Source organism: Hippoglossus hippoglossus, chromosome 1, assembly GCF_009819705.1.
Source record: "Hippoglossus hippoglossus isolate fHipHip1 chromosome 1, fHipHip1.pri, whole genome shotgun sequence".
Taxonomy (NCBI): Eukaryota; Metazoa; Chordata; class Actinopteri; order Pleuronectiformes; family Pleuronectidae; genus Hippoglossus; species Hippoglossus hippoglossus.
In genome coordinates this window covers 7,467,165-7,492,770 of record NC_047151.1, presented here as the reverse complement: position 1 = coordinate 7,492,770, position 25,606 = coordinate 7,467,165, and the positions used below count along the sequence as shown (strand labels likewise).

The following is a 25,606-nucleotide window of genomic DNA, read 5'->3' as shown; positions in this document are numbered from 1 at the left end:
CAAGAAATATTATTTCTCCACTTGAAATACACATCATAAACAGACTCCTGTAAGTTAGAGCAGAACGGTTGAATGTCACAAATTAAAATCTTAAACCTCTTATGATAGATAGATTTCTGAATATTCATGACCTGGTTCAAACTGTTAAACTAAGTCAAACATATTGTGCAATTTACGAAGATCAGCATGACCTGCGCATGTGTGTGTGCACGTGTGTAACACGTTGGAGCTTTATAGGATTTCTTCCACTGTTTGATGCGGAACAAGTTTACCAGGTAACGTGTAACTCGTCGGGCCACAGTGCAATCGGCCAATCGAAAACCTAAAGTAACACTTCCAGGTAGAGCTGTATAAATAAAATCTTTGGTGAAGGATGTGTGGTCACATGCAGGACCTTATATGGTTTTGTTCTGGTGACCCATGCAGGTGCTGGGCAGGATTCCCAGGATGACACTCTTGGTCTGTTTTTGTGTCCACCACCTCGTCCGAAATGAAACATCTAAATCATCATTGTTCATGATCACCAGAGGATGAATCCTACTGACGATGACCACGAACAGGTTAACGTTTTCGCTTATCCTGTAACATATTTGAATATTTACTTGATAGAATGGCTTTAGCAGGGTCTTTCTGTGAAGCGTTTACATGTTTTCGTGGCCTTGAGGATATTTCCTGGCATAGGTTGATTGTGTGACAGTGATGGTTTGTCTGTCAGCCCTGTGGTACACTGGCAACGTGTCCGGGGTGAGAAACAACATAAGACAATAGAAAAAGGAAGCATTTTAAAATTAATAAAAAGAGTGACATGGAGAATACAAATTAATTAATTAATTAAATACAAGATAAATTATAAAATAAAACAATAACAATACTTAGCGAAACACATTGAACACACATGAATGTGATAAGAACTACCTATGACCAATGACAAATGATATGGGTATATCAAATAAATGTATTTGAGGTGTACTTTTAGTTTGGCCCATGTCCCACCTGCTAACACGGAGGAGGCAGGGTTTATGACCTATTCCGCAGGCAGCCACTAGGGCGCGATTGAGCTCCATTGCCTTCACTTCCTGGCAGCTGTCATGTCGTCCATCTTTACACACAAAAAGAGAAAGTTTAACTCATTTTTGGGAATATAAGTTTCTAATTTCACCTATTTTACCTCCAGTTGTTTTTGATTCAAAAATGATGTACTGTATTTATTCTTATATTTATTTATAAGGCTTTCACTTTTGGTCTTGATTTTACTATTTGGCAAATTTGACTGTTTCTTCTTTGTGTTTTCTCTGTGTCTTGCAATGTTTTGAATGAATATAGAGTCTTATGGTTTATTCTAGTACCCTAAAGAAATTTGGAACAGCTGGTGTAAACATCAGTATGAGTCAGCAGTAGACAACAGCTGTGTGCGCTTATTGTATACATTTAAATAAGTTATTTTATTTTTAGATATATTCTCATGTGGCCCCTGTTAATTTTTTGGATCACAGCCTTTGATTTGTAATTTATTTTCAATCTTGTCTGTTGTACATACTTTGACTGCCACGGTATAAGATCTACAAGTATATATGAATAGCTTTTATGGGATGAGTGTGAAAGCAGCTCAGGTTTGTTGCTGTTAAATCTCCACACTGGTTTTACTGAGGCTGCTTCCTGTTAGAGGAGGAGGAGGAGGAGGGAGGAGGGAGGAGGAGGAGGAGGAGGAGGAGGAGGGGTCAGCCAGGGTGAGGATCCGACCCCATCTGAACCGATGAGCTGAGGGAAGAAGCGACACAGAGATGCGGAGCTGAGTTTTGTGAGGAGCAGAAACACCCAGACGAGCTGTGGAGCTCCACATGTCTCCTCTGTGACAGGATCCGAGCTTCTCATCACACAGCCCAGCTCCTGTTTGACTGTAAGTATCGTCTCCTCTGTAGTTTCACTTTACTGACACTGGCTCGAATCAGGAGAGTCCATAGTTTTTATCTTTGCACTATGTTGTGTGTGGTATTGAAAGTTGAATATTGTCTAGATTGTATTAGAGTTATCATCCTATATGTGAGTGAATTCATTTGATATCAACATCAACAACAAACCAACAAGCTGATCCGTCATCTATTTATGAAGTAGAGTTGACTTAAAATCTCGGTAGAGTTAAGTGTAAATGCCTGGTTAAAGTTATGATCACTGACTCCTAAACAAGTTCTAAAAAAGAAAATTTAAGATAATCGAACATTTCCAATCTTTCACTCTTTTTTTGAAACTTTTTTCAACCTTAAACTTTAAAAATATTCCATGAATTACTCTTTCAATTTGTTTGCACAGTGCATGCATTGATATAAATATGTTATATTGAACATTAACTGTTGAAATTACAGTTTTGATATCAAAACATCAAAATCGTGAATATATATCAAAGTCCCTTTATTACACTCAAATACTCATAAATATCTGTGTAATATTTAGTTTTATTATTCATTTTTGTATTATTCTTTCAATGTAAATACAGATGCAATATGTTAATTAAATGTTTTACAACATTATAAACAATTCCTCATCATATGTATTTGTGTATTTTCAACACTAGGTGGTGCCATTATCGTGTGTTTCACTCTGAACATCCAGCCAGCAGTGAGCTCCTGACAGACCCTGGAGCTTCCTGAGGTGTTTGTTGAGCATGATGGGTCAGCCCGTGGGAGCCATCATCCAGAGCCTGTCGGTGCCCCCCCTGCAGGGTGAGGAGGGACTTGAGTCCAGACCTCTGGGTGGGGCGTGTGGGTCCTTCACCGATGAAGCCGTTTCCATCCTGACCTCCACAAGCCAGCGAGCCCGAAGCCTCCTGAGTCGCACCTTTTTGCTCCAGCACAGAGAGAGCGCTGAATCTAAGGCTGGCAGCAGCTGCGATGAAGACAGCGGCAATAACATACGCCGCAAACGGGAGTTCATCCCCAGCGAGAAGAAAGACGACGGCTATTGGGACAAGAGAAGAAAAAACAACGAGGCCGCCAAGAGGTCCAGAGAGAGGCGGCGGGCCAATGACATGGTGCTGGAGAGGAGGGTCCTGGGTCTGCTGGAGGAGAACGCTCGCCTGAGGGCAGAGCTGTTGGCTCTGAAGTTTCGCTTTGGTCTGGTCAAGGATCCATCTGATGTGAGCATCCTGCCACTCTCTGTTCCCCTCTGTGCACACCCACCACCCACTACAACACATTACTACCAACCTCACACTGACGGACCCTTATACCTCAACACACAGCAAAGTCCCAGCACCCACCAAATCCCCTCCCACCCTCAGCAGCAGGCGTCCATCTATGGGCCGAGGGTAAGCGGGCCACTGTCAGGTCACTGTGTATCCGAGGATTCCGGTGTTTCCACCTCAAGTAGCTCAAACATGGGCAGCCCTGTGTTTTTTGATGACACGTTGAGTGAACGCGTCGAGCCTTCACCGAAGCAGGTGGCCGAGGAGCAACAGGGCTATGACTCCCACATATGTCCCGTGGAGGGGCAGTATGTAAACAAACAAGACTCCCATGACGGGTTAAGGAGTCTCCCGCACAAGCTCCGCTTCAAATGTATCGGTGTCAGCAGTGACGTAGGGGAGATGTCTCCTTCCTCTGATAACAGACACAGCGAACCACCTGTAGTGACGGTGGGGCCAAACATGCAGGTGAGGAACCACCAGCAGGCAGCGTGGGACAGTCGGGCAGCGAGTCAGGCCCCGTGGTCGAGGGAGGAGGCTGGTGGTGGACTCGGGCAGCAGCATCAGGCTCTGTCCTCTGGGTATTATAACTCCTCCTCTTTGCAGAACTCCCGGGACACTAAGCATACGACTGAGGACGTCAGTCTGAGGTCGCAGATCAGCTGCTTGTCTCAGGAAGTGGCTCAGCTCAAACGGCTCTTCTCTCAGCAGCTGATCTCCAAGGTCACTTAAAACCAGAACAGAGGAAGATCAGAGGCAAATCAATGCTAACGGACATGTTCCACCTCACATAGTACAAACTATCATCTATCTGGAACAATCCAACACTGCTTGAAGATACAACATTGGACATCAGATAGCTGGTGTCCACTGTTAGAAACAGCATTGCACCTGTGTGTGTCCGACATGACAGACTGTGCTTACATCCCCACCTGTTTCTCTGTAAAAACTCAGTTTAGTGATCTGTTTGTTCTGCGACGATCAGCACACCACAACCAGGAGAGACAACTTTTAAAATAATGCTCAACGACTGAAGAACTAAAGGGGATTCATGTGTGACTCATTGGATCAGGCTGAATTCCAGCGATTTGACAGACGCAGTAAAAAGAATGTTAAATATTAAGCATGCAAACCAAACCTCAGTCTCATCATGTTCCACACACATGTGAACATGTTAAAGTTTCTGTCAACACAAACAAACGGTTGTTCAACCTTTTCAAATAGAGTTATGTTGAGTATAACATTATACATTATAATATGTGATACATACGACGCTTTGGAGTTTACTGTGGTTTTGTGCTCTCTGCTATATCTGCTTCCCATTTATGACTGCAAGGTACATAGAAATCACTGTCATCATCACTGTCCAGCATTGTAACTGTATTTGAAAATAAAAGTATTTTGTCCAAGAGTCTAGTGAATTTTTTTAATTATTTTAGTATACCAAAATACTAATGTTGTATTTGTTCTAAAGGTAACATGCATTTTGAGCATGTTTCAACTGCAGTTTGTGTTACATCACAGACTCTGCGCAGCAGGGCAGAGGGAGCGATGTGAGCTATGGCACCACTGCTCAACAGTATGAATGATATCACAGTTTTCTTTGACAGCTGAAGTGATATCTTTTGAATTTCATGTATGGCCTTCCTCTCGTTAATAAATTCTGCTAAATGCTAATGCCACCTTGGCATCGACTAAGGTCATTGAAGGGAAGGGGGGGGCAGTGGCACTGACAGTGCCAGGGAGAAAGGGAGAGGAGTGAGATTACTCTGCATGACGCATCTTCCACGTCAGCAGTAGAAAGCTATTTTTAGGCCCCAAGTAGCTGCGGTGGAGAGTGATTGGCCCAAATCGGAGTGAAGGATGCAGGTTCAGACTACATTAACATCTGGAGACAGAATGGTACCGCAGATAGATTCTCAGAGCAGTGGAAATACTGCAGTAAACACTGAATAATGCATTTTAGTATGAATATGATTTATTCGAGTGAATTTTGTTATTCAGTTTGAATAGTTTCATCTATGGGACTCTATTTTTTGCATCAGCACCAGGTGGCGCCAAGTGCCTTTATCTGCACTGATCACTGACTCATTCATTCATTCATTCATTCACAGCAGTGTTACTACAGAGGTCATCTCCTCCATTGGGATTTCTGTAGTGCTACATTGTGTTTGAAGCAGAGCACTTCCACATTCAAATTATTAATTTCTTTCTCAATGCACGGTGATGCAGGAAGCTTGAGCTTGGAAATTACAATTGTGTGACCAATGCGAATAGATTGTGATGTTTAAGTGTGAGGTAGAACAGGTAACAGCAGACATGTGCTGCTGCAGAGACACGTTCTTTAGGCCATGGCCTTGTTTCTCTCTGCCTCCAAAACAACAACAACAACAACAACAACAAAGTGTTTGTAAGATCTTTTGTCTGTGATCAATCTCCATCCAGCCCAGTCTGCAACCCCCCATGCCACATAGGAACGAGCGAGAGCCTTTTGGTTGCTAGGCAGGCACCACCACAGTTGCCAAGGGAATGCCTGCATGCAGAGGCAGCTGCATGCGGAGATGGAGCAGTGTGTTGGGGGTTGGTGGTTCCAGCACAGATATGGTGGGGGGAGGAGGTAGACAAGTTCAAGGCCGCCGTTTCCCCCAACATGGTCTAATGGTGGGGGTGATGGTGTGTGTGTGTGTGTAGAGACAAGGAGGGGGAAGGGATGTAAGGGAGAGAATGGGTTGGAGGTGGATGTGTGCTTGATACAAAACAGGGCTGACGTAACCGCACATGAAGTATGGTGGTTCTGAGGACAACAGGCTTTGTGGGATAATAAATAGAAAAGCTCCTAAGCAGATGATACATTTCCTTTGCCTGTGTAGATAAACAAAAACAAAGAAGATGAAATGGTGAAATCCTGAAAGATAATGGAAATTATGTACTGTTGTTTGATGTAATGTTTTATTATTATATTATTTTATATCATAGTGATTTGATTGTCAATTTCTCAGCAAGGTTTCTTGGCAAAATTAAAATTATTTATATCAACAAAAATCTATTGATTTAAATCTTAATACTGACCATGGCAAAATAAATACATAATGAAATTGATATTTATATAAAGCAGGAGAAATAATCAAAATAATTCAAATTAAAAATAGCTTATGTTTTTACAATAATATCCTCTGCTGTCTGCCACTGCAAACGTGACTCTGATCCAACAGAAATAATCTGAAGGCCATCAGGATGAATTCACACCATGTGTATGAGCGAGACATAATAGAATAAACTAGAAAGGCATGCTTCCATAAAATATTCCCTGGAAATCAAGGTACATTTTCATAAACCTCCTATCTCACACTTTTAGGAGAGTGATAAAAAATTGAATGGATCCACCCACTGATCCGGGTCTGCACCAAAATGTTTCTCCACCGACACAAACAGGAAAAGGATGGTGACTGTCAGAATTAAAAAAACTTTTTAATAACATTATACACTTTATAATATATGTAACAGTGTTAGGGTGCTGGTGAAGATGTTTATACAATTTTCTCCCCACACGAGGGCTGGAAGAGGCATAGTCTTATAACCTGCTTATAATAATGTCGCAGTGGATTCACAAGTGTTGTATAAATCTGCTAGAATAAAAACAATATGCGAATATTATATCTATGCAACAGTATCAAACAAAACTGTTATAAATATAATGAAGAACAAGCATAGATGTGTTGTTGCTTGTACTTTGCGATATTTTGCGCTGTAGAAAGAAATAGCAATATACTACAATTTAAAGAACATTAGAAACATCAAGCTCCAATTGTATCTCTACGCAGCGGTGGAGTGAGTTTATTCTGTTTATATAGCTAAATATCCCCAATTATACATTTGCCTTAAAGAGAATGTTCACCGAAAAATGAAAATCCACCCACTATCTACTCAACACTATGCCGATGGAGGGGTGGGTGAAGTGTTTGAGTCCACAAACACTTGAGGAGTCTCAGGGGTAAACGGTTTTCAGCCAAAGTGACCTCTTCTTCAGACATAATATAAAAACATTAAAAAATGCCTCCATACTGTTCATGTGGTGTCATCCAAGTGTCCACAAGCCCCGACATTCATATTCGATCAAGTTTAAGCCTAAAAGTCCACTACCGGAAGTGACGATGCTAGCGGGTGCCATTGGGTGAGAGTGTGTGCGGTGTTCTGAGGAGGCCATCTGAGGACATTTAGATTTAAAACTTGGTGTAAATGACACTGTTTCAAGTCGAATATGATTGTCGGGGCTTGCAGACACTTGGATGACACCACAGGAGCAGTATGGAGGAATGCTATGTTGTATTGTTTTATTACGTCTGAGAAGATGTCACAATTGACTTCAATTGTATCTGATTCGGCTGCAATGCTGTTTACCCCTGAGACTCCAGAAGTGTTTTGTGGACTCAAACAATTCACCCACCCCTCCATCGGCATAGTGGTGAATAGATTAAGAGTGAATTTAAATTTTTCAGCGGACTATCCCTTTATGGTGCTTTCTAATATTTGCATACACACAGCACACCCTCTGATTTTAACTTGCCAGTAACAGTCCTGCATTAACAATCATACTAAAGCTAACAGAGGGGTTATCAGCAAATAGCACGTTAAGCATCCAAAGTAAAGTGTTCATTAACCAGCAGATTGCCTTGTACTCATATTATTTTACAATTATAAAGTATGTACAACTACTTTAAACAAAAATATATACTGTATTTATTCAAGGTGGAGCTTGTAACTACATATGTGCGTGAAATAACTATAAAAAGCGCAAAATTCCTCTGAAATCAAGTGGAAGGTAAAAGTACCTGGAAAGCATATGACCACTGCTAGCATGCCCCAGGCCTGTTGACATTTGGTTGATGAGGACAGTGATCTGTAGCTGGCCATGATCTAAAACAAAACAGTTTTTATGCAAACCCTGTATATATTATGTCATAGCTGCATTGTTACACACTCGCATTGTAGTTCTATCTGAGGACACTCAGTGACATAATACATTCCCTAGCCCCTTACCCTAACCTTAACCATCCAAACTAAATGCCTAACCCTAACCTAAACCTAATTCTAACATTTTAAACCGAGTCTTAACCCTCAAACAGCCCATTGAAAAAGCGAGGACCGGCCCAAATGTCCTCACTTTCCAAAAATGTCCTCACTTTCTAAAAATGTCCCCTTTCTATAAATGTCCCCACTTTCAAAAATGTCCTCACTCTGTAGGGTCTATGCTTGAAATGGTCCTCACAAAGATATGAGTACAGGAACACACGCACACACAAAGGTCATTATCGGGATGAATGAATTAAAGAAATAAATAATTGTGGTTTTGCATCAATAAACATCGACGATCACGAGATAAAAATACACGATGAGAGAAAATAGGTGCGCTGACACCGAGCCCCTGTTCAAGGACAGGCTGCTACATGCCATCAATGGACGCCTCGCTAACATGGTGCAAAACGCATCCATGTGCGTGTTGTGAACTTCAGCTCAGGGATGAAGGTGGAGAGAAAGCACGCACACACACACACACACACACACAGGGAGAGAGAGAGAGACAGATAGAGGGAGAGAGGTAGATCGAGAGAGGGCGTCGCGAGGAGAGACAGAGGACAAAAACGTGACTAGGCAGCATAAGAGCTGTTATGCAACCGCTGACCTACTAACACATATTTCTAGAAAGGGAGCCGGGGAACTGGAGCAAAGAGTCCGGCGGCACACAGCGCACAGGCAGCCCGAGCCAGGAGAGACTCACACCGCATCCAGCCCACCCGCTGACGGACCCCAGCACACACAGGACCGCAAACTTGTTTGTCTCCCATTTTTTCCCTCCGCTTTGCTTTTCGGGAGGTTTCCTGTAAGGAAAGAAAAAAAAAAGCAGCAGAGGGGAACAAGGAGACGAGGAAGCAGGAGCCAGACAGCTTTGTGTCGGGGAATCTTTTCTTTCTTCTCCTCCGAGGTACGTGTGAGCGAGCCGCTGCGTTCTCAGCCCTGTTGCGTTTTCTTTGTGTCCTCTACACACAATGTGTTGTGTGCTTGAACGTGCGTGTGTGACTGTGTGGACATGGGGACATGATGCTCTCGGGTGTTGTTCACATGGCGGCTCTCCGGGGTCTGAGCCGCGACCCGCGGACCTCGCGCCTCCGCCCGTGACTTTGAGACGTTCACGGCCGCTTTGTGTGGGATGACAGGGAAATGTGCGGAGCTGCTACTCCGCCGCTGTCGCGTTCTCCCCCTTTGTTTTCTACTCTGAACACGAGGCAGGAGCGGAACACGGGCGGCTGGCCACCCTCCACATTGTGTGCTCAATGTCAAGGCGACGTAATTTCCTCCATGCTGGTGTTTTCCAGGGAATGAGAGCGGCAGCCGCGTTGTCTGGTTAATGCAGACACACCGTGGTTTATTTTAGCTCGTGCACGTGGTCTGCTGCGCTATGTATGTACGTGTATGGTGTTCTCTGTTATTGCAGAGATTTTTAAAGGAATCTCTCCATCTGATGGAAACGTCACGGCTTCCTTTAACATACCAATTCATTTAGAATGTATTATTTTAGGGCACATTTGAACAAAATCTGTAAAAAAAATTAATGAAAGATTTAAGATCAATGAAGCCAATAAATAACATACATAAAAGATGGCAAACAGCATTATATTGTAAGAATATATATCCTTTATTATTATTATTATTATTACTGTTTAATATTTATAGTAGATACTACAGGAGAAACTGGATCAACTGAACATTTTCATGCTCAGGTCTCCATTAAATCCCCTGTTCCCCCACATGTGTCCATCATCACCGCTTTCAGGTTGCATCACTGTAATATATGTTAAAAGTAGAAATTAGCACACGTTGTCTGATTTCTGTTGTCTGAGTCAGTGGATGGATTTTTTTTGTTTGTTTGTCCTGAGGTGTGTTGAGTAAAGCACAGAGCCTCGCTTTCAGGGAGTTGGAGACTATGACATAACCAGGCACAGCAGGGAGAAGCCATAAACTGCAGCCCTCTCCTGGGACAGCGAGGCCAGTAATTGATTCCCGTTCACACCCTGTGCTTCCTTCCCACCCCTCCATACCCACAGTAACACACACACACTTATTACGGAGGGAGAGAGATGTTTAGGAAGATTGTATTTTACAGCCAATGCTTTTACCCGTGAGGTGACACAGCTGCTCGGTGTATGCGAGCTATTTTTAACTTGCTCAGTCTTTTCTGCTCTAGAGAAAACATGGAAGAAGAAAAAAGCAGAAGTGAGGCGAAACCAGATGTAACAGTGTTTCCTGTTTTGGGGCAACAAAAAAAATCTTGTCTCCCAAGATCCCAGCGAGGTCTTTGCCAGGGCCTTTGTTGTGAAATTAGAACAGCAAGTGAACATCCAGGATGTGATGCAATGTGTGGAAACTCCTGTGTGGCGAAGGGCAGGCATAGTTCTGGTGAGCTCTTAGTCCGCCCCGCTGCCAGCTGGTCTGGTTTTCAGGGGCGTCTGCATTGCTCTGTCCCAGCCAGCTCCCTGAATATAGGTCAGACGGGTTTCTGGGTGATGAGACACATGGGGTATACGGGGCAAGGCGTGGACTACTTTGTCCGCTCTGTCTGTCGCTCTCTGAGGAATCCAAGACCACATACTCATGCCGGGTTTAGCAACTCTAGCTATTTGCCCAGTTCTCTCACTTGACTGACTGTGAATCAATGTGTTAGTTCATTTGTTTAAGTTTTTGAATCTGCTGAGTGTAAGCAGGTAAAACCATTGACTGGTTAGTAAAGATGTGAAGATGTGGGAATTCAGATTTAAGTGGAAAAGATGTAGGTCACATGTTTCTAATTGAACAAGTAGGTTTAAAATGATTAAATAGCTAATATGTACTAATGAGTACATTTCAAGATAAGGTCAAAACCTTTTCCCAGAAAAGTGCATTTATCTGTAAGTTCCTGTAGCGGCTCACTACAAGTTGAAGTGCTTTTAGTCGTATATTCCTGTGAGGAAGTGTTAAACAACACACAGTCACGTAGGTCTCACTAACTAACCTGGTATGTCTGGATTAAAGCCTCCTCGTTTTTGTCTTTGGGCAAAATGGAGGCTACTTGCAGGGGCCCCTTCCACGTGTGTGGGGTTGGATCACTTAAAAGATGGAGGCGGGGAAGAGGATGCCTTGCGTTTTACTCACACTTGCCTCAGAGGAGGTCAGAGGTGAGGCATTCCTCCTCGAGCGGCAAGTGCCCGGGAACTACTTCCCTCACTGCGTTTAGTGAGAAAAACACAGAGACCCAGTGTTGTACAGTAGCTGCAGGGAATCATCCCTTTCTAATGGGAAATCAACCTCCACACAAAGAGCCAATTACACAGTGTACCTTGCCCAGTGTCTATTCTCTTTTTCAGTCAGGGAACAAAACACAGAGAGGAGAGTGAACAAGGGGAGATTTGAGGCATTCGCAGCCAGAAACCTGTAGCTTCTGCTGCTATGTAATATGCATGTGTTACAAAAGCCCTGCTCCGCCACAAGAGAAATTCAGAGCACGTACGCTACGAGCAACAACAGCAGCCCCTCCCCATGCAGTCCTGAGAGAGAGAGAGAGCCTGTTTTGTGTGAATTTGGCTGCAGAGATGGGTGTGTGCTCTGACGTCAATGCCATCTCTCCGTCTCTCGCCGTGGTTTTTCATCTGCCACCGGTTCATGTAGTTACGCTCTGCATTAGGCGGCGCAGGGTTTCCAGAGTGAACGGGAATTAATGTTGCATGAAAAATCACTGGGGCTGTCATAATCCGATTTTTTGGGCAGATGGCGTATTCAAGTTAGTGTCTTTTTTTCCCCTCTTTCTTATTCCCCCCCGCCACAGTTTGTGTAAAATTCCTCTCACTTCCACCCAACGAATTCCTCCCGTCACCCCATCGTTCCTATGCTTCCTCCCTCCCTCACCTCTGTCTGTCACTCTATTTTTAGCGTGCACTCTAATACTCTCTTTCCCTCTCCTGCCCTCCCTCCCATGCAGTTCCACTGACCTATTTTATGGCGCACCGTCAAAGACAGGAGGAGTGTTTACCGCTTAGCGCCGTTTCTAGGTCAGTGGGACAGCGCAGACGTATGCGTGCTTCCTTCCCGCCTGCCTTTGTTTCTCCCCCCCCCCCTGCCAGTCTTTATGAAATTTATTCGGGGTTGGGGGGGGAGAAATGGGGGCTGACCCTAACATTTTCCCACATCTGTTGGTGGCTGCGTCCAAATCCCCGTCTGTTCAGCATTGCTTCACCCTGGTCCTTCAAGAAAAGGAGACAAACAAGGGAGGGAGGAACTCATGTTTTGCCACTCACAAGAAGACTCGATTTGAAGAATAGCACCCAACCTATGTATCCCCTGAGCTACAATGTCACAGGCATGGTTTAATAGTTACGTAATTATTGTTAGCTGTAGCTAAACTGTTTCAAAGTCACAATGTGTTTTTTTTTTAAATGTGAGATTATGTAACAGGGTCATTGACTCCACGCCGAAGCAGAGAAGTGTTGTACGCAGTCTAGAGAAGACGTTCACTAGATTAAATAGTTGTGTGGCATTGACACTGGTGTTACGTCAGTAAGTGGTTTGTAAGTTTTGTTCCACCGGAGCACAAACACTTGTCTGGTCGTGATTTTCGGCTGTTCTTTTGCCCTCTTGCCATCACAGTTTAAATCACAGGAACTGTAGGGGGAGATTATTTGTTCAGGTCTCTGTCTTCTTTGCTTGCACCATGTCTGGTCAAAGTTTCCACACTTCATCATAGGACATGACAGAAATGGTGCCATGAACCGGGACCCGGAACTGTTTGTTTTTTATCAGCAACGCCCCAAAATTCCTCTAAATCTCCTCATGCCTGACTTCATCTTTACATGCAGAGTTATAGTAAATAAATAGTTTTCACTGATTGTAGGTCACCCTTTTGCCCTAAATTTTGCAAGGGTTTGTAATTCACTGTTGCGAATGAAAAGTGACACCAAAGGAGTCATTGTTACACACAGACCCGGTGACCTAGATTACTGCAGTGTGTGTGTGTTTGTGTGTGTGTGCGTGCGTCATTAAAATATGTTTTGATGTTTGTAATGCACTCCAGGTCTCAGTGTAATGATGTGTTATTAATTACCGCATATCCACTGTGTAATGCCGTGCAGTGAGGAATCAAGTCTAAACTAAGTGCAGATCCAGTTATTGCATAATACCGGACTGCCGTCAGCATCCTCTCATATCTGCACCTGGCTTGTTGTTCACTTTATGCCGCAAGACCAGTAGATTGGGCAAAGCTTCCCGTAGAGCTACGGTGTTGACACAACATAAGAAGGCTAAGCAGCTTGCAGTGTTGTGTAATTCCAGACAGTGTCACAGCTACAACAGAACCTGAGCCATTACAGATGTGACAGCCTAATATGACCTGACTAAAATGTAAATATACCACAGTATATACTCCAGTGCTAATCCAATTCTCTCTGCCTCTCTCCCTTTTCCTCTTGCTGTCTCCTTTCATAAACTAGGTAGTGGTCAGGAAACATCAGCACTAAAGCCACATCCTCACGGAGCCCCAAAGTAGACCGACTGACCTATATCCTGTGTAAGACGCTGAGGGAAGGAGGGCAGCAGCCTGACAGGCATCACAGTACGGCTGAAGATTGAGGATAAACTCAAAATCACCTCTAGTGAGGCCACAGAAGCTGCTTTGAACAAATCACCAAGCCAACTGGAAGACTCTCTGCTCAAAACCCAAACTTGTTACTTTTTTTGGAGTTCTTCGTACTCAACACTAGTTCAATGTCTGAGGTTTTTGTGGAGTTCCAACTCTTTTTAATCTTCCTGGCTAATTTGGATACTTGAACATTTTGATCTAAAAAAAATACGTAACAGAAATCAATGAGGCAATCGCTTCAAGGAGCACAACCTCATCCGGAAATTTTTGCTGATCCTGCGACATAGATCACACTTCTTATTAACAGAGCAGAAGGCTCCTACCTTTTCCCTTTGCTAGAGTCAAACTCTGGCCCCCAGTTGGGAAAAAATGGAAAGTCTCCATCTTCACCTTCCATCCTCCAGCAACAAGAATGCCATGGATGTAGACACTTTTTCTAACTACAGCGGAAGCCTCCCATCCCCTGATCCCGAAAGTGGAGGGCGTGGCAGTCGCCAATCTAAAGGTAGCAAGTCTGCTTTGACTTCTCGTCGCAAGCGAGAGTTCATTTCTGATGAGAAGAAAGATGCTTCCTATTGGGAAAAACGCAGGAAGAACAATGAAGCAGCCAAGCGCTCAAGGGAAAAGCGTCGCCTTAATGACATGGTGCTAGAGAACCGGGTCATGGCGCTGAATGAGGAGAATGTTCGTCTCAAGACAGAACTCCTTCAGCTCAAGTTACGCTTTGGCCTCATTAGCACAGCCGCCTACATGGAGAAAAGTCAGCAGATCTCCAACAGTGCTGCAAATGCCAACAGTGGTAGCAACGGGAGCAGCACCCCAAACAGTAACACCTACCTCTCAAGCAGTGGATACTCCAGTGCGTCCCAGGTGATGCTAAATTCAGACTCGTCGGAACCTGAGCAGTCGAGCCGTGGTGAGCGCCACACCATGCTCCACAAATACTCTCCCCGTGGCTCCATCTCTGACATGTCAGACAGTTCCTCCAGGGACAGCCCGGAACCTATGGGCTACAACATAAAGCAGGAGCCCTCAAGCTTGGAGATGGCCAGGTTAGAAAGCAACGAGATTCCAGATGGGCTCGCTAATGGGTTACCAAATGGAATGCCAACTGGGGCTTACCATGGCAGCCACACTGCTCTGGTTTCTCCTCACCAGCAGGGCACCCCATTGTCTGAAAGTTCCATGGACTACCAACACCACCAACTGCAGCAGCAACAGTGTCACATGGATGCCTCCAGCCCCGCTCCTCAGGCCACCTCTGCACAAAGGAGCGTTATCTTGTACCGCTCCAGCAGTGGCTGTTACCCCATGGAAAGCCAGAGGTCAGATGGCCAGCAGGTCCAGCAGAGCAGACCGCCACAGCTTTTCCAGCAACCCTCCACCTCCAAGTTCTCTGACTGCTCATTGACCATCACAGAGGTCGCTGAGAAGCTAGAGAGGACAAAGACCATGGACTCGCCTCAGTATGAATACACCAATGGTCATGCTGAGTCGGTAGAGGAGCTTCAGGAAAAGTACAATCCCAGTGCCCAACAGCAGCATTATAGCTACCAGGGTGAGGAGAGTGGTCGTCAGCAGGCAGAAAGACACCAGAACCCCTTTGCCCCTGAGCTGACCCACAACACTGAGGAGGGCAAGTCCTCCTTTGTGCAGCACAACGGCTACCTCAACACACTGGATGAAGAGCCCCCAGTGCTCACCTACGAGGGGGGCCCCCGAGCTGATGGTTTCTATCAGGAGACCTCCTCCACTAAGGACACCTCTTCCAGTGATGGGGACCCTCGTAGCTCTGACAAGGAGGGTTCCACAGATGATGAGTCACCCTCCTCGTCCTCCTCAGACATCAGCAGCTACCACCAGAAGGCAGCTGGGGCTGCCAGTTTTCATGTAGAGTGCCAAGCCGAGGTCAAAGCCACTGCCCTGCCACACAAGCTCCGTCTCAAGTACAGAGCACTGTCCAGTGGGGCAGCAGGAGCACAGATAGAGGGCCCAGTCCACATCTCCATGTCCCCCTCTCCCACCTTGCCCCAGCACCCGTACTTAGCTCTACCCAGCAACCCTCACAGCAGCCACGCCAATGGGGAGAGCAAAGAGGTAGAGAATGACACTGAGTATGCAGAAGTGGTTAAGACTGTAAATGAGAGGACGGACGCTAAGAAGGATGAACTAAAAAAGGGATCCAGCAGTGGGAGGGGTGGGCGTAATAAGAGGCGAGAATAAGGACAAATGGGAGCAGCTCGAGCATCTGCTCTTTGTTGTCTATAGCAGACAGACAACTACAACTCTGACTCACATCGCCACCTTACAAGACAGAAATGAAGACAGTGATTTGTGTGAGGTGTAGTTAGGATGTGATTTCACCATCAAGTTTCACTGGGTCACCTGTTCCCCTTCCCTGTACTCTCTCCTACCTCCCACATATCCCTCAATTTACAATAACAAATCTCTTAATGAGGGAGGGGAAAGAATGAAACTCTTCAGAGGTGGAGTCTGGGATATTTCCCTCGTGGAAAATTCAACAATATTCAATTATTCATTATTGTAAGCTGCCTGGGTGGCTGGTCCGCATTTACCGTGGCATTCTGGGAACATTCCTTTGACCAAAGATACACATCCTTCCTTTTTTGGCAAAGAGTGACATTCTTCCTCCCTCCGAACAGATCAGAACCATTTGATCCCAAACCCTCTCATCATCTGCACACAAGTTCTCTTACATTCTGAAGCACTTAGATTGTATATTACTGTGACATATAAATTTGCATATATGGAATATATTTTACGAATAAAAATGTGGCAAAAAAAAAAAAAATAAAGTAGTGGATAATGGAAGTTGTAGACTTTAAAGTGATCAGTTTGTTCTTGTGGAGACACCGTGTACAGTCCCTCTTTGTCTAGAAAATGACTCAAAGAATACTTTGAGTATGAGCCACAACTTATAAAAAAAAAAAAAGAAAAGGAAAAAAAAGTTTTTTTCAGACTCTGCTCCGGTTCCTCGTTCAGGTGATCCAAGCTCTTTGACACTCAAAGCTGTCAGAGCAGTCAAGGCCAGTTACTCTTGTATCAATCAAGGCTATGCAGTCACACATGCTGTCGGCAAAACCTGACAAGCACAAGGCGAGCCTCGTTTGCAGGCCGTTCACAAGAAATCAATACAACTTCATTTTCCAGACGAACATCGTCTGTCTAATAAATGAAATGGCTCTCCGGTCGTAACCAGCAAAGCTGCTCTCGCTTCATAAGGTGCCTCTTTATTGTGTTGTCCCTCGTCCCCTCAATGTCTAAACGACCCCACTCACCTCTGCACTGAGTTGTTTTAGCTACAGTAGCTGCAGTAGATCACACACGTCTGTACAACTGTTTCACTTCCTGGTGCCTGCCTTTGGTCACTATGTATAAATGTAAATTTGTCTCTATCTCTTGTATACTGCTGTCATTATTTTATTATTATTTTATTAATATTGTTATTTTCTATTATATTCTGTTATTATTTTGACTTTTATTATGTGTATTTTTATGTCATCCTGTTGTGTCATTTTGCTCAATGCTCTTCCTGGTTGTGCTGTGTATTAAACCCTTGCTGCCCTTTGCCCCAGTTACCATTTGTACTACGTGTTACTGTATAACCCTTGCTGTTTGCCGAAAGGCTGTTTCCGAAAATGGAAGACAAAAAAATTCAATAAGGCTTGTCCAGAAGTGATTATGTATTGCTATACTTCACGTGGATATGCAAAATGGTCAGAAAAAAAACACTCATTTTGGAATGTGAAAGATTCAAAATGGGGGGGAAAAAATAAAAAGGTTGTTGAATTTACAAATGTCTCTTTGGTACTTATTGAGTGGCTCTCTTATGAAATGCTTTCAGAACTGATGCACACACTCGCAACCAGACTAGCTTTTTTTCGGGGGGGGGTTGCAGAAGACCAAGTGGATGATTCACAACTCACAGACAGCAACATCTCAGTCTGCTGGTGCAGCTCAGTGAGAGACAACACAGACAGAAAAACATCACTGGTTCACCCAGTCATCACTGGAAGCCTGCTGCCTGTTGGCAGAGATTCTGTGAAATGGACTGAAATAGGAACAATACACAGACTGTGATATTTTAGCACAGGAGGAAATCTGTTGTCCAAACCTCTGCCTGAATATTCACGTCGTGGAACATTCACAAAATACACACGACTCCAATGTAAACGACAAAGTGAACCTCATATTTTACAAACAGTCTGTCTCCTCACAAGAGCCTATTCATTGGATGATATATATATATAATAAAAAAAACTATAAAAACGAAGAGTCAGGCAGTCAAATGAATACATAGAGTGAGAATGAAGTGAGAAATCTCAAAAGGCACAGATTGTGCCAATGCAGCCATTTGGGGAGGACACCCTTTCATACAGCTACTAAAACCTCTCTAACTTGTCTCTGCTTCGCTACATCTGCAGGATTTCCTACAGGGCTCTAAAATTGTACCTTTCTTTAAGGCGGAAATAAAATATTTACTTTATTTTGTGTTCTATCTAAATTTACTCTGACCCATTAATATCTAAACTGATGTGTACATCTTTGCAGGATTCACACAAGTGTTACCTTTATGTAGATACCAAGATAGATAGATACCTTTATATAGATACCATTATTCATATGGACCCTGCAGTTGCTGATATGTACTCTATTAATTTTAGGCTCGTCCTTCAGGGGCGTGGGATAAGGGTCTGTAAGAGGTTAACTCAAATAGAAAGGTACAAAAGAGAAAAATAGCTTCGACTGACTTAATAGCAGATGAAAACAAGAACCAAAGTTCTAAATACATGCAATTAAAATAATCTTGATTTTAATCGACTGAAATAATTGCAAACTGGCCACTTTTCATTTTCATACTTAACTGGAAGAGGGAAGGTCAGCAGTAAAACACACATACCACAGTGTTACATCAGAAAGTAGTTCAACATTAGCAAAGTTGCTTTATTCTGCTCTTTGTGTCTGGACAGTCCATTATTGCTCAACGCCATGAACCAGGGTCCTAGATGGATAAAAACCAGAAAAACAAATCACAGCGTGTATCAGAGTGCATCAAGCAAAAAACAAGTTACACAACTGTCTTGGGAGAAAACTGCGTCAGACTATAAAGTGCACGCAGCCTCCATCTGACCCTGCTGTTAATGGAACAATAGCTGATAGGAACTGAAAGCTGGCATGGGCAGAGCTTGCCACTGACGCGGGTTACATAAGAGTCATTAAGGCGAGGAGAGCCTATCAGATACAGGGGTGTTGCTGTTTGAGAAGGAAACACCCAAACTTAATGAGATTCTCAGGATGTCAACTCTGGAAACTAAAAATGATATATAAATAAGCAAGAAAGCATAAAACCACCTGTGGGCATGTTTTGATCCTCAGAGTTAGTTACCAGGGGGCTTCATGTTGTGCAAATCTGTGACACAATTCAAATGCACGCACCGTACTTTGGGTGTGAAGCGATAGGAGCTTACTCCCGCAACAGATAGAGGAAGGATGAAGGTGTTTGGAAGCAGCTGACCACACACTAATGTGCAGCTCTAATGTGCCTTCACTTCTGCTCTCCGTGTCACACACCAGTCAGTTGGAACAAGTGGCATTCCTGAGACAGCCGCAGTGCTTTGTGTTGCACTTTCCTCTCTCTCCTCCACCTTTTCTCTTTCCCACCTTTCACTATCCTCTCACTATCTCATGTTTTCTTTCTCTCTTTCTCTCTCTCTCTCTCTCTCTCCCCCCCCGTCTTTGAGCTGTAAAAGCTCCTTTGTGTTGTGCGGAGGCTTGTGAAAACAGGCCAGGAGAGTAAAAGTAGGTCAGTGAGGAGGGATGGGAGAGGAGGGGAAGGGGTGAGGAGCAAGAGAGAGAGAGAGAGAGAGAGAGAGAGAGAGAGAGAGAGGTATTCAGAGTGGAGAGCAGGGAGGGAGAGGGGGGGAGGAAAGAAGGGAGGGAGGGAGGGAGGGAGGGAGGATTACGTCACATGCCTCTACAGTGTAAACTTGAGCAAACTACTCAGAAAAAAAAGCCCCTATCTTGTTGATGCATGATGGAGCAAGTCAGTGGCACACACGCACGCACGCACGCACGCATTTATCAGTTTGACGTTGCATCAAGTTGACATTTATATTAAAAAGCATACACAGATTGATTTTGTCGTCAGAGCTAATAGAATTATGTAATAGAAAGCTCCATGACATGTTTATGGTTGTAAATTGTTATTGTTATTATCATTGTTATCGATGATTTTATCTGACCAACTTACTAGAAATTGGGTGGGGTATTTTTTAGTGTAGGCCACCTTTGAGGAAACACAATATGCACCAGATGACTGTTGTGTGATTAGATGCCAACATCTAAACATTCAAGTTTGACCTAAGTTGGAATTCTCTCAGCATTGTTCCAGCACATGCCATTTGAATCCACCTGTCTGGCAGGTGTGACCTGGAATATTAATTTCCTGTAAAATTAAGACGTTTATGAAAACTGGTAGGTCATGGCGAAGAGTGTGTGTGTGTGTGCGCTGGAGAGAGAGGGAGGGGCTGTTGGCCCTGTGCTGCCTGCGGTGATCAACAGCCCTGACTGGTTATGTAACTGGGATGCTGCAGTATGTAGGTCAGCAGCACAGGGAGAGCCAGGGATGGGGTAAGGAGGATGGAGCCGAGGAGTGTGCGTTGATATATATATATGGGTGCGTGCGTGTCTGTGTGTGCGTGTGCATTCACACCTCCGAATTTCATATTTCAGTCGTTTTTAGCTCGTCATCCTCACAGAGAGGATGTGCAGTTAACATCCTGCTGAGCAGATGTCAAATACCATCGCTCACTGCAGAAATCCCAGCTACAGTGAGTTGAAATTCACTGAATGGAGACGAGCAAATCATTGGGAGGCCAACGAGGCAGAAAAAACCTCATTGTGCAATGGAGCTAAACTGACCCAGCTTTGAATATGACATCAGTGTTTGCTAGTGTGCAGTTTGTTTTTCACAATCCAGCTCTCGCAAACACTGAGTCTTTCAGTTTTGTCTTCTTGTGGAAGAATATATGTTTTAAAAAAAGCATGGTCTCATCTGATCATATAAAAATCCTTATTTTAATTCAAACTTAAATCTGTGTGGATGATATGATTAAGATCAGCCATAAGCCGGTTACACTGAAAATAATTGGATATTATCCCAATTTCTTAAAATAAAGAATAAGTCACTCAGGAATGCAGTTAATCAATTATTAAGCCCGTTGCAGCATGGCTGGACATGGTGTTAACCAAGAGTCTCAAGTCCCCTCAGTGACTTATTTATAAACCTTTTCTGAATTTCATCCCTTACAGAAAATGTCCTTTGATCTTTATTGTAATTTGTAATAATAATTTGAATAAATGTGTTGTTGGGCCTCACTTTCCTACCTTTAGGGATTTCTGGATGTTTGGTAACACAATTTCAAAATCTCAAATTAAACCAAATCAACGCATGTGGTGCAACTGGCCACTGGGATATCTGCACCGCGAGATGTGACTCTGGTTTGCACACGCCTGCAGGAAGCCTTAGAGAGAAAACAGAGTGAGGGAGAAAACAACTCGTCTGTTGGACATGCTTGGTTGGCTGCTGTTCAAGGGGGAGTTATGTTGCCTGCCATGACCCATTCAATCCCCGCTCACTGCCTCTGCCCTACACAGCTCTGTAAAATAGGTCAGGAAATGTGGTGTGTGCGTGTGAGTGTTACGTACATGAGCAAAAATTATGATTTGAGGAAGGCCAGTGAGTGGCAGACTACACACACACGCACACACAGACACACACACACCGATGCATTTACATCACAACGTAAATATAGGCCACAAGAAACTTGTGCATTTCTGATATGAAAGTAGGCCACTGGGATGTTTGTATGTGAGCGATGATTCAGCTCCATGTTATGCAATGTAAAACCACCCTTGGGTCCCATTGCCATATCTTGTGCCCTTGTGCCACAGGAAGTAGCCTGTCCCTGCATGTTTGTGTGAGTGTTTGTCAAAATGGAGGAATAGGACCTTCATTTTCGTTCGGCCACTGACCCGAGCAATCTATCATCTGCTTTTTGTAAACACGTCAGCCTGTCTGTATCTGAACAGGATCACATGTCAGGAAGAGATTGTCGACATATTCCCCTTTTTTCAGGGTTTTTCCAGAGTTTCATAAGGCAAAACAAAAGGCAACACTTTAACAATTTTAAATGAACTGAATACTATTAGTTTAGATTTTTTAAGATTTTTCCATAGATTTAATTATTGGGATTCTTTTTTTAGAAAAAATAAAAGGCACAAATTTTACAATTTAAAAGGACCTAAATATTGCTAACATGTCTGTATGGTGAATGTGGAGCTACAGACAGCAGCTGGCTAGTTGAGCGTGAACATATTCCCATTTTTCAAGATCTTTCTCGAGACTTAAGCTTTTACTCTCTTTTTTCCGGCAACACAAAAGGCAAAAGGGAAGGTTTAATAATTGTCTGTAAGGTAAACATGAAGCTACAGCCAGCAGCTGCCCAGCAACCTCACCATGACAGCAGACTCCAGGTAGTCTGTGCACCAGCCAAGAGAAATCGTTGGGCATGTAACCGCCCGTAAAACCATTTATTATTATAAATTCTTTTTTGCAAATCAACAATTAAGCAAACTAAAATGAGTGGTGAGCTAATTTTATTACGAGTGGAAAGAGCGAGGCTTTCTGCTTCTCTTAAGCTCAGCCACGTGAACTCAAATGTCTTTCCCAGAATGTCAAACTAATTCCTATAAAAGAAACTACTCACTTTAATTTTTTTCTTTTTAAAATTGTTATTTAAGTCAAAACCTATATGCGCCTCATTATTAACAGAAATCATGAGGGAGGTTAATAAATATTGTAGGTTTGCTTAGGTTTTTGTATGTTTGCCGTCCTATTTTAAATTCAACAGGGTTTTACAGTGAGTTTCACGTTGCCCACCAAAGAAATGCGTCACACCATCTGATGTAATCACATACTGATTCCATCCAGACACACAAAGTTTCCCGCGTAGCTGCTGGAGAGCTCTGACTCAGACGTTGTGAAGACCTCTCCCTGTCTGCCACGTAAAAAGATCCATATTTGTGAGCTGTGTGTATCCACAGAGAAAATATCTCACTGACACCAGAGGAGCTCTGATGAACACGTGGCTTCGAGTGCACAGTTTTAAATCCAAGCTGCCAACATTGTTCCATAAATATTTTAAGTGGAACATCAGCGGAGATCAACACAGTTAATTAAACACAGAGAGGAGGTTGGCTGTACCTGCCCTCATGAGACACTTTACAGGAAAGCATGTATGTGTTGTTTCCAATGAAGATTTATTCATTATTATTATTATTACGAAACAGCCCTTGCTCTGGCCAAGCTCATATCAGACTTTAATTGTCTGGGTTTGCCAAAAGTGGAGAGTTTCTTCCAAACTTGTGTTAACTTTTAGTGCTACATTTCCTTTCTGGGTTAGTATACCTGCACTCTGGTGGTCTGCACAGCAAAGAATCTGTACTGGGAAACACGAGTGAATTTATTTCAAAAAAGCCTCTGAATTAGGATGAGAACTTGATTTGGTTGTTGCAGAGTGCTGGATAAGCCTGATGCAAGCTAATGATGGAGTCATGCTCGGAAAAGTCTCTATAAAGACAGTATTGACATGAAACTTTAACATTTCAATAAACATACGGGCATGTGAGCAGCATATTAATATGGAATGCAATAAATCTGAGGTTCTTCTATCCTACATATCTATCTGAAGTTGATTCATTCCACATAAGCCAACATAATTGGCGGCGGAGCGACCTGACAGACAACAACATGTTGGAGCTGTGGTGAGTGAGGTAACCTGCAGTTCTTCATGGTGGTTATTAAGTGGATTAACCCCCTTAGATTAGTCTCAGCCATTTCTCCCATCTGTCTTCTGTTACACCACAAACCTGATAATGTACAACCACTGCAGGACACACACACACACACACACACACACACACACAGAGGCTTTAGAAAAATGCGGAGATGACCATTTGAGCAAATCTTCTCCCACTGATCTACCTCGCTGTGTAACCGTTGCGTGACTGGACAGGCACACAACTCGCACACACACACACACAGACAGACGCTTGTTCACATCACATGCTCACATTTGACTGTAGACACACTCACACAGTGGCCACGGCCTCACATGCAAAAAAACACGCAGCCACACACTAATCTGTGATTAGTCGTTAGTTATTATTCTCAGTCGAGTGAACAGGAGACATGCATCCCGTTTACAGTACTGACACAACACGGTGGAGTTGGGGACCCATGACTTTGGACATGCGTGTCTGTGCGGAGGGATTTAGACTGAATGTATGAGCGTGTCACTGTGCGACACTGCTGAAGGTGCATACATTTACCTTTTAATTTAGTTTTTGTGAAGTTGGATTTAGCTTCTTCTAATGGAGGCCTAAAGAAAAAAATGAAAGAAAAACCCATTAAAAACACATGAAAGCTTTTCTACAGTTTCATGGGACCAGGGGTGGATATTCTCCACCATTCATCTTGATCTAAGAAATATATTGAAAATTAAATTAAAGTAATAACAGCAATACTCTTTTCTGAATACGTGAAACTCTCAACTTAATAATTTACCCCTGCATATCACAGTACTCATTGTGACACACAGTTGTCTCCACCACCAAGATTATATTTTCAATACTGTTGTTATTGTTACTGTCTGTCTTGTAAGCAGATATTTAAAAATGAAACACACTCAACAAATTTCAGTAAAATTAAAAAAAGGAAATGGAGCCAGATTTTGACCATGTAGCGTCCACACTGAGACCATTAGTAAAGCCCATAACGAATCTGAACTATCAAAGCAAACTAGTATTTTTGGGATTTCTTGGTTTCAAACCTGGGGCCACTAAGTACAAATCTGCTGAAATGAATAGTCTGGTCTTTAACGTATTCTCCTGATGATTTTAATTTGGGCTTCAGGCTTCATTTCTGCCATTAAAACAAACAAAGACTAATTACAGCGGCTTCTCTGAGTGAACCGTGGTTGAACTGAGACTAATTCACATTCAGCTCTCATACGACGCCAATCACCAAATGTTACTGAGCCTGAGTCGGTTGATGGAACAGTTTGTGCAGTCTAGAGGTTCATATCAGGGAAGACGCCTGACGTGACCCAGAGCACGCTGCAAGAAGTCAGTAAGAGTCAAGCCGCGACAAGGCCCGGTTCAGAGGAGGACATCAAAAAACCACAACCACGAGTGTAGAAAAAAAAAAAAAAGAGACGGCTTCTGCCCTCATAGGGAAAATCACATCTTTGTTGTTGGGAATTCTCTTAATGTGATAGAAGTAATCAATTGAGAGCAGGGGAATATCTAGGATTTTTCTGAATCGGGGGCCATAAAGGGGCCAATTATATGTCCAACATCCATATTGTTAGTATTGTCCCTGGGTGACTAGTTTATTTATTTAAAGACTACTGGCAGGGTAGAGGCACCTCAGGGGCCAACCAGTTTTTATGTGAAGCCAGTGCCCCCCAGGCCCCACCCCTAAATCCGCCCCTGGTTTAGAGTGAGGTGAGGACAGGATTGACGTGCGGCACTAGAAGAGAGACGCAGTGAATCTATAGCTAATGACTCACATATGAATGAGGTATGTTTACCATTTGATGTATGTAGATATACTAATGAATACAAAGCATAGTGCAGCTCCACATAATGAACACACAGGTAAACACAGGCTACATAAGCAATAG

General features: G+C 43.4%; 2 protein-coding genes across 2 annotated transcripts; both read left to right on the top strand.

Annotated features, from left to right (window-relative positions):
- Window positions 1–1,746: 1,746 nt before the first annotated feature.
- LOC117767809 (nuclear factor interleukin-3-regulated protein-like) lies at window positions 1,747–4,589 on the top strand. The gene is made up of 3 exons (XM_034595716.1): window positions 1,747–1,897; window positions 2,570–4,020; window positions 4,085–4,589. Exon 2 carries the CDS (start codon window positions 2,660–2,662, stop codon window positions 3,908–3,910), a length of 1,251 nt encoding a protein of 416 aa, XP_034451607.1. The 5' UTR covers window positions 1,747–1,897; window positions 2,570–2,659; the 3' UTR covers window positions 3,911–4,020; window positions 4,085–4,589.
- Window positions 4,590–8,711: 4,122 nt separating this feature from the next.
- On the top strand, window positions 8,712–17,656 carry nfil3-5 (nuclear factor, interleukin 3 regulated, member 5). The gene is made up of 2 exons (XM_034588491.1): window positions 8,712–9,158; window positions 13,690–17,656. Exon 2 carries the CDS (start codon window positions 14,208–14,210, stop codon window positions 16,059–16,061), a length of 1,854 nt encoding a protein of 617 aa, XP_034444382.1. The 5' UTR covers window positions 8,712–9,158; window positions 13,690–14,207; the 3' UTR covers window positions 16,062–17,656.
- The last annotated feature ends 7,950 nt before the right edge of the window (window positions 17,657–25,606 follow it).

Coding starts and splice junctions, on each gene's coding strand:
- LOC117767809 (XM_034595716.1), top strand. CDS start 2,660: ATGATGGGTCAGCCCGTGGGAGCCATCATCCAGAGCCTGTCGGTGCCC.
- nfil3-5 (XM_034588491.1), top strand. CDS start 14,208: ATGGAAAGTCTCCATCTTCACCTTCCATCCTCCAGCAACAAGAATGCC.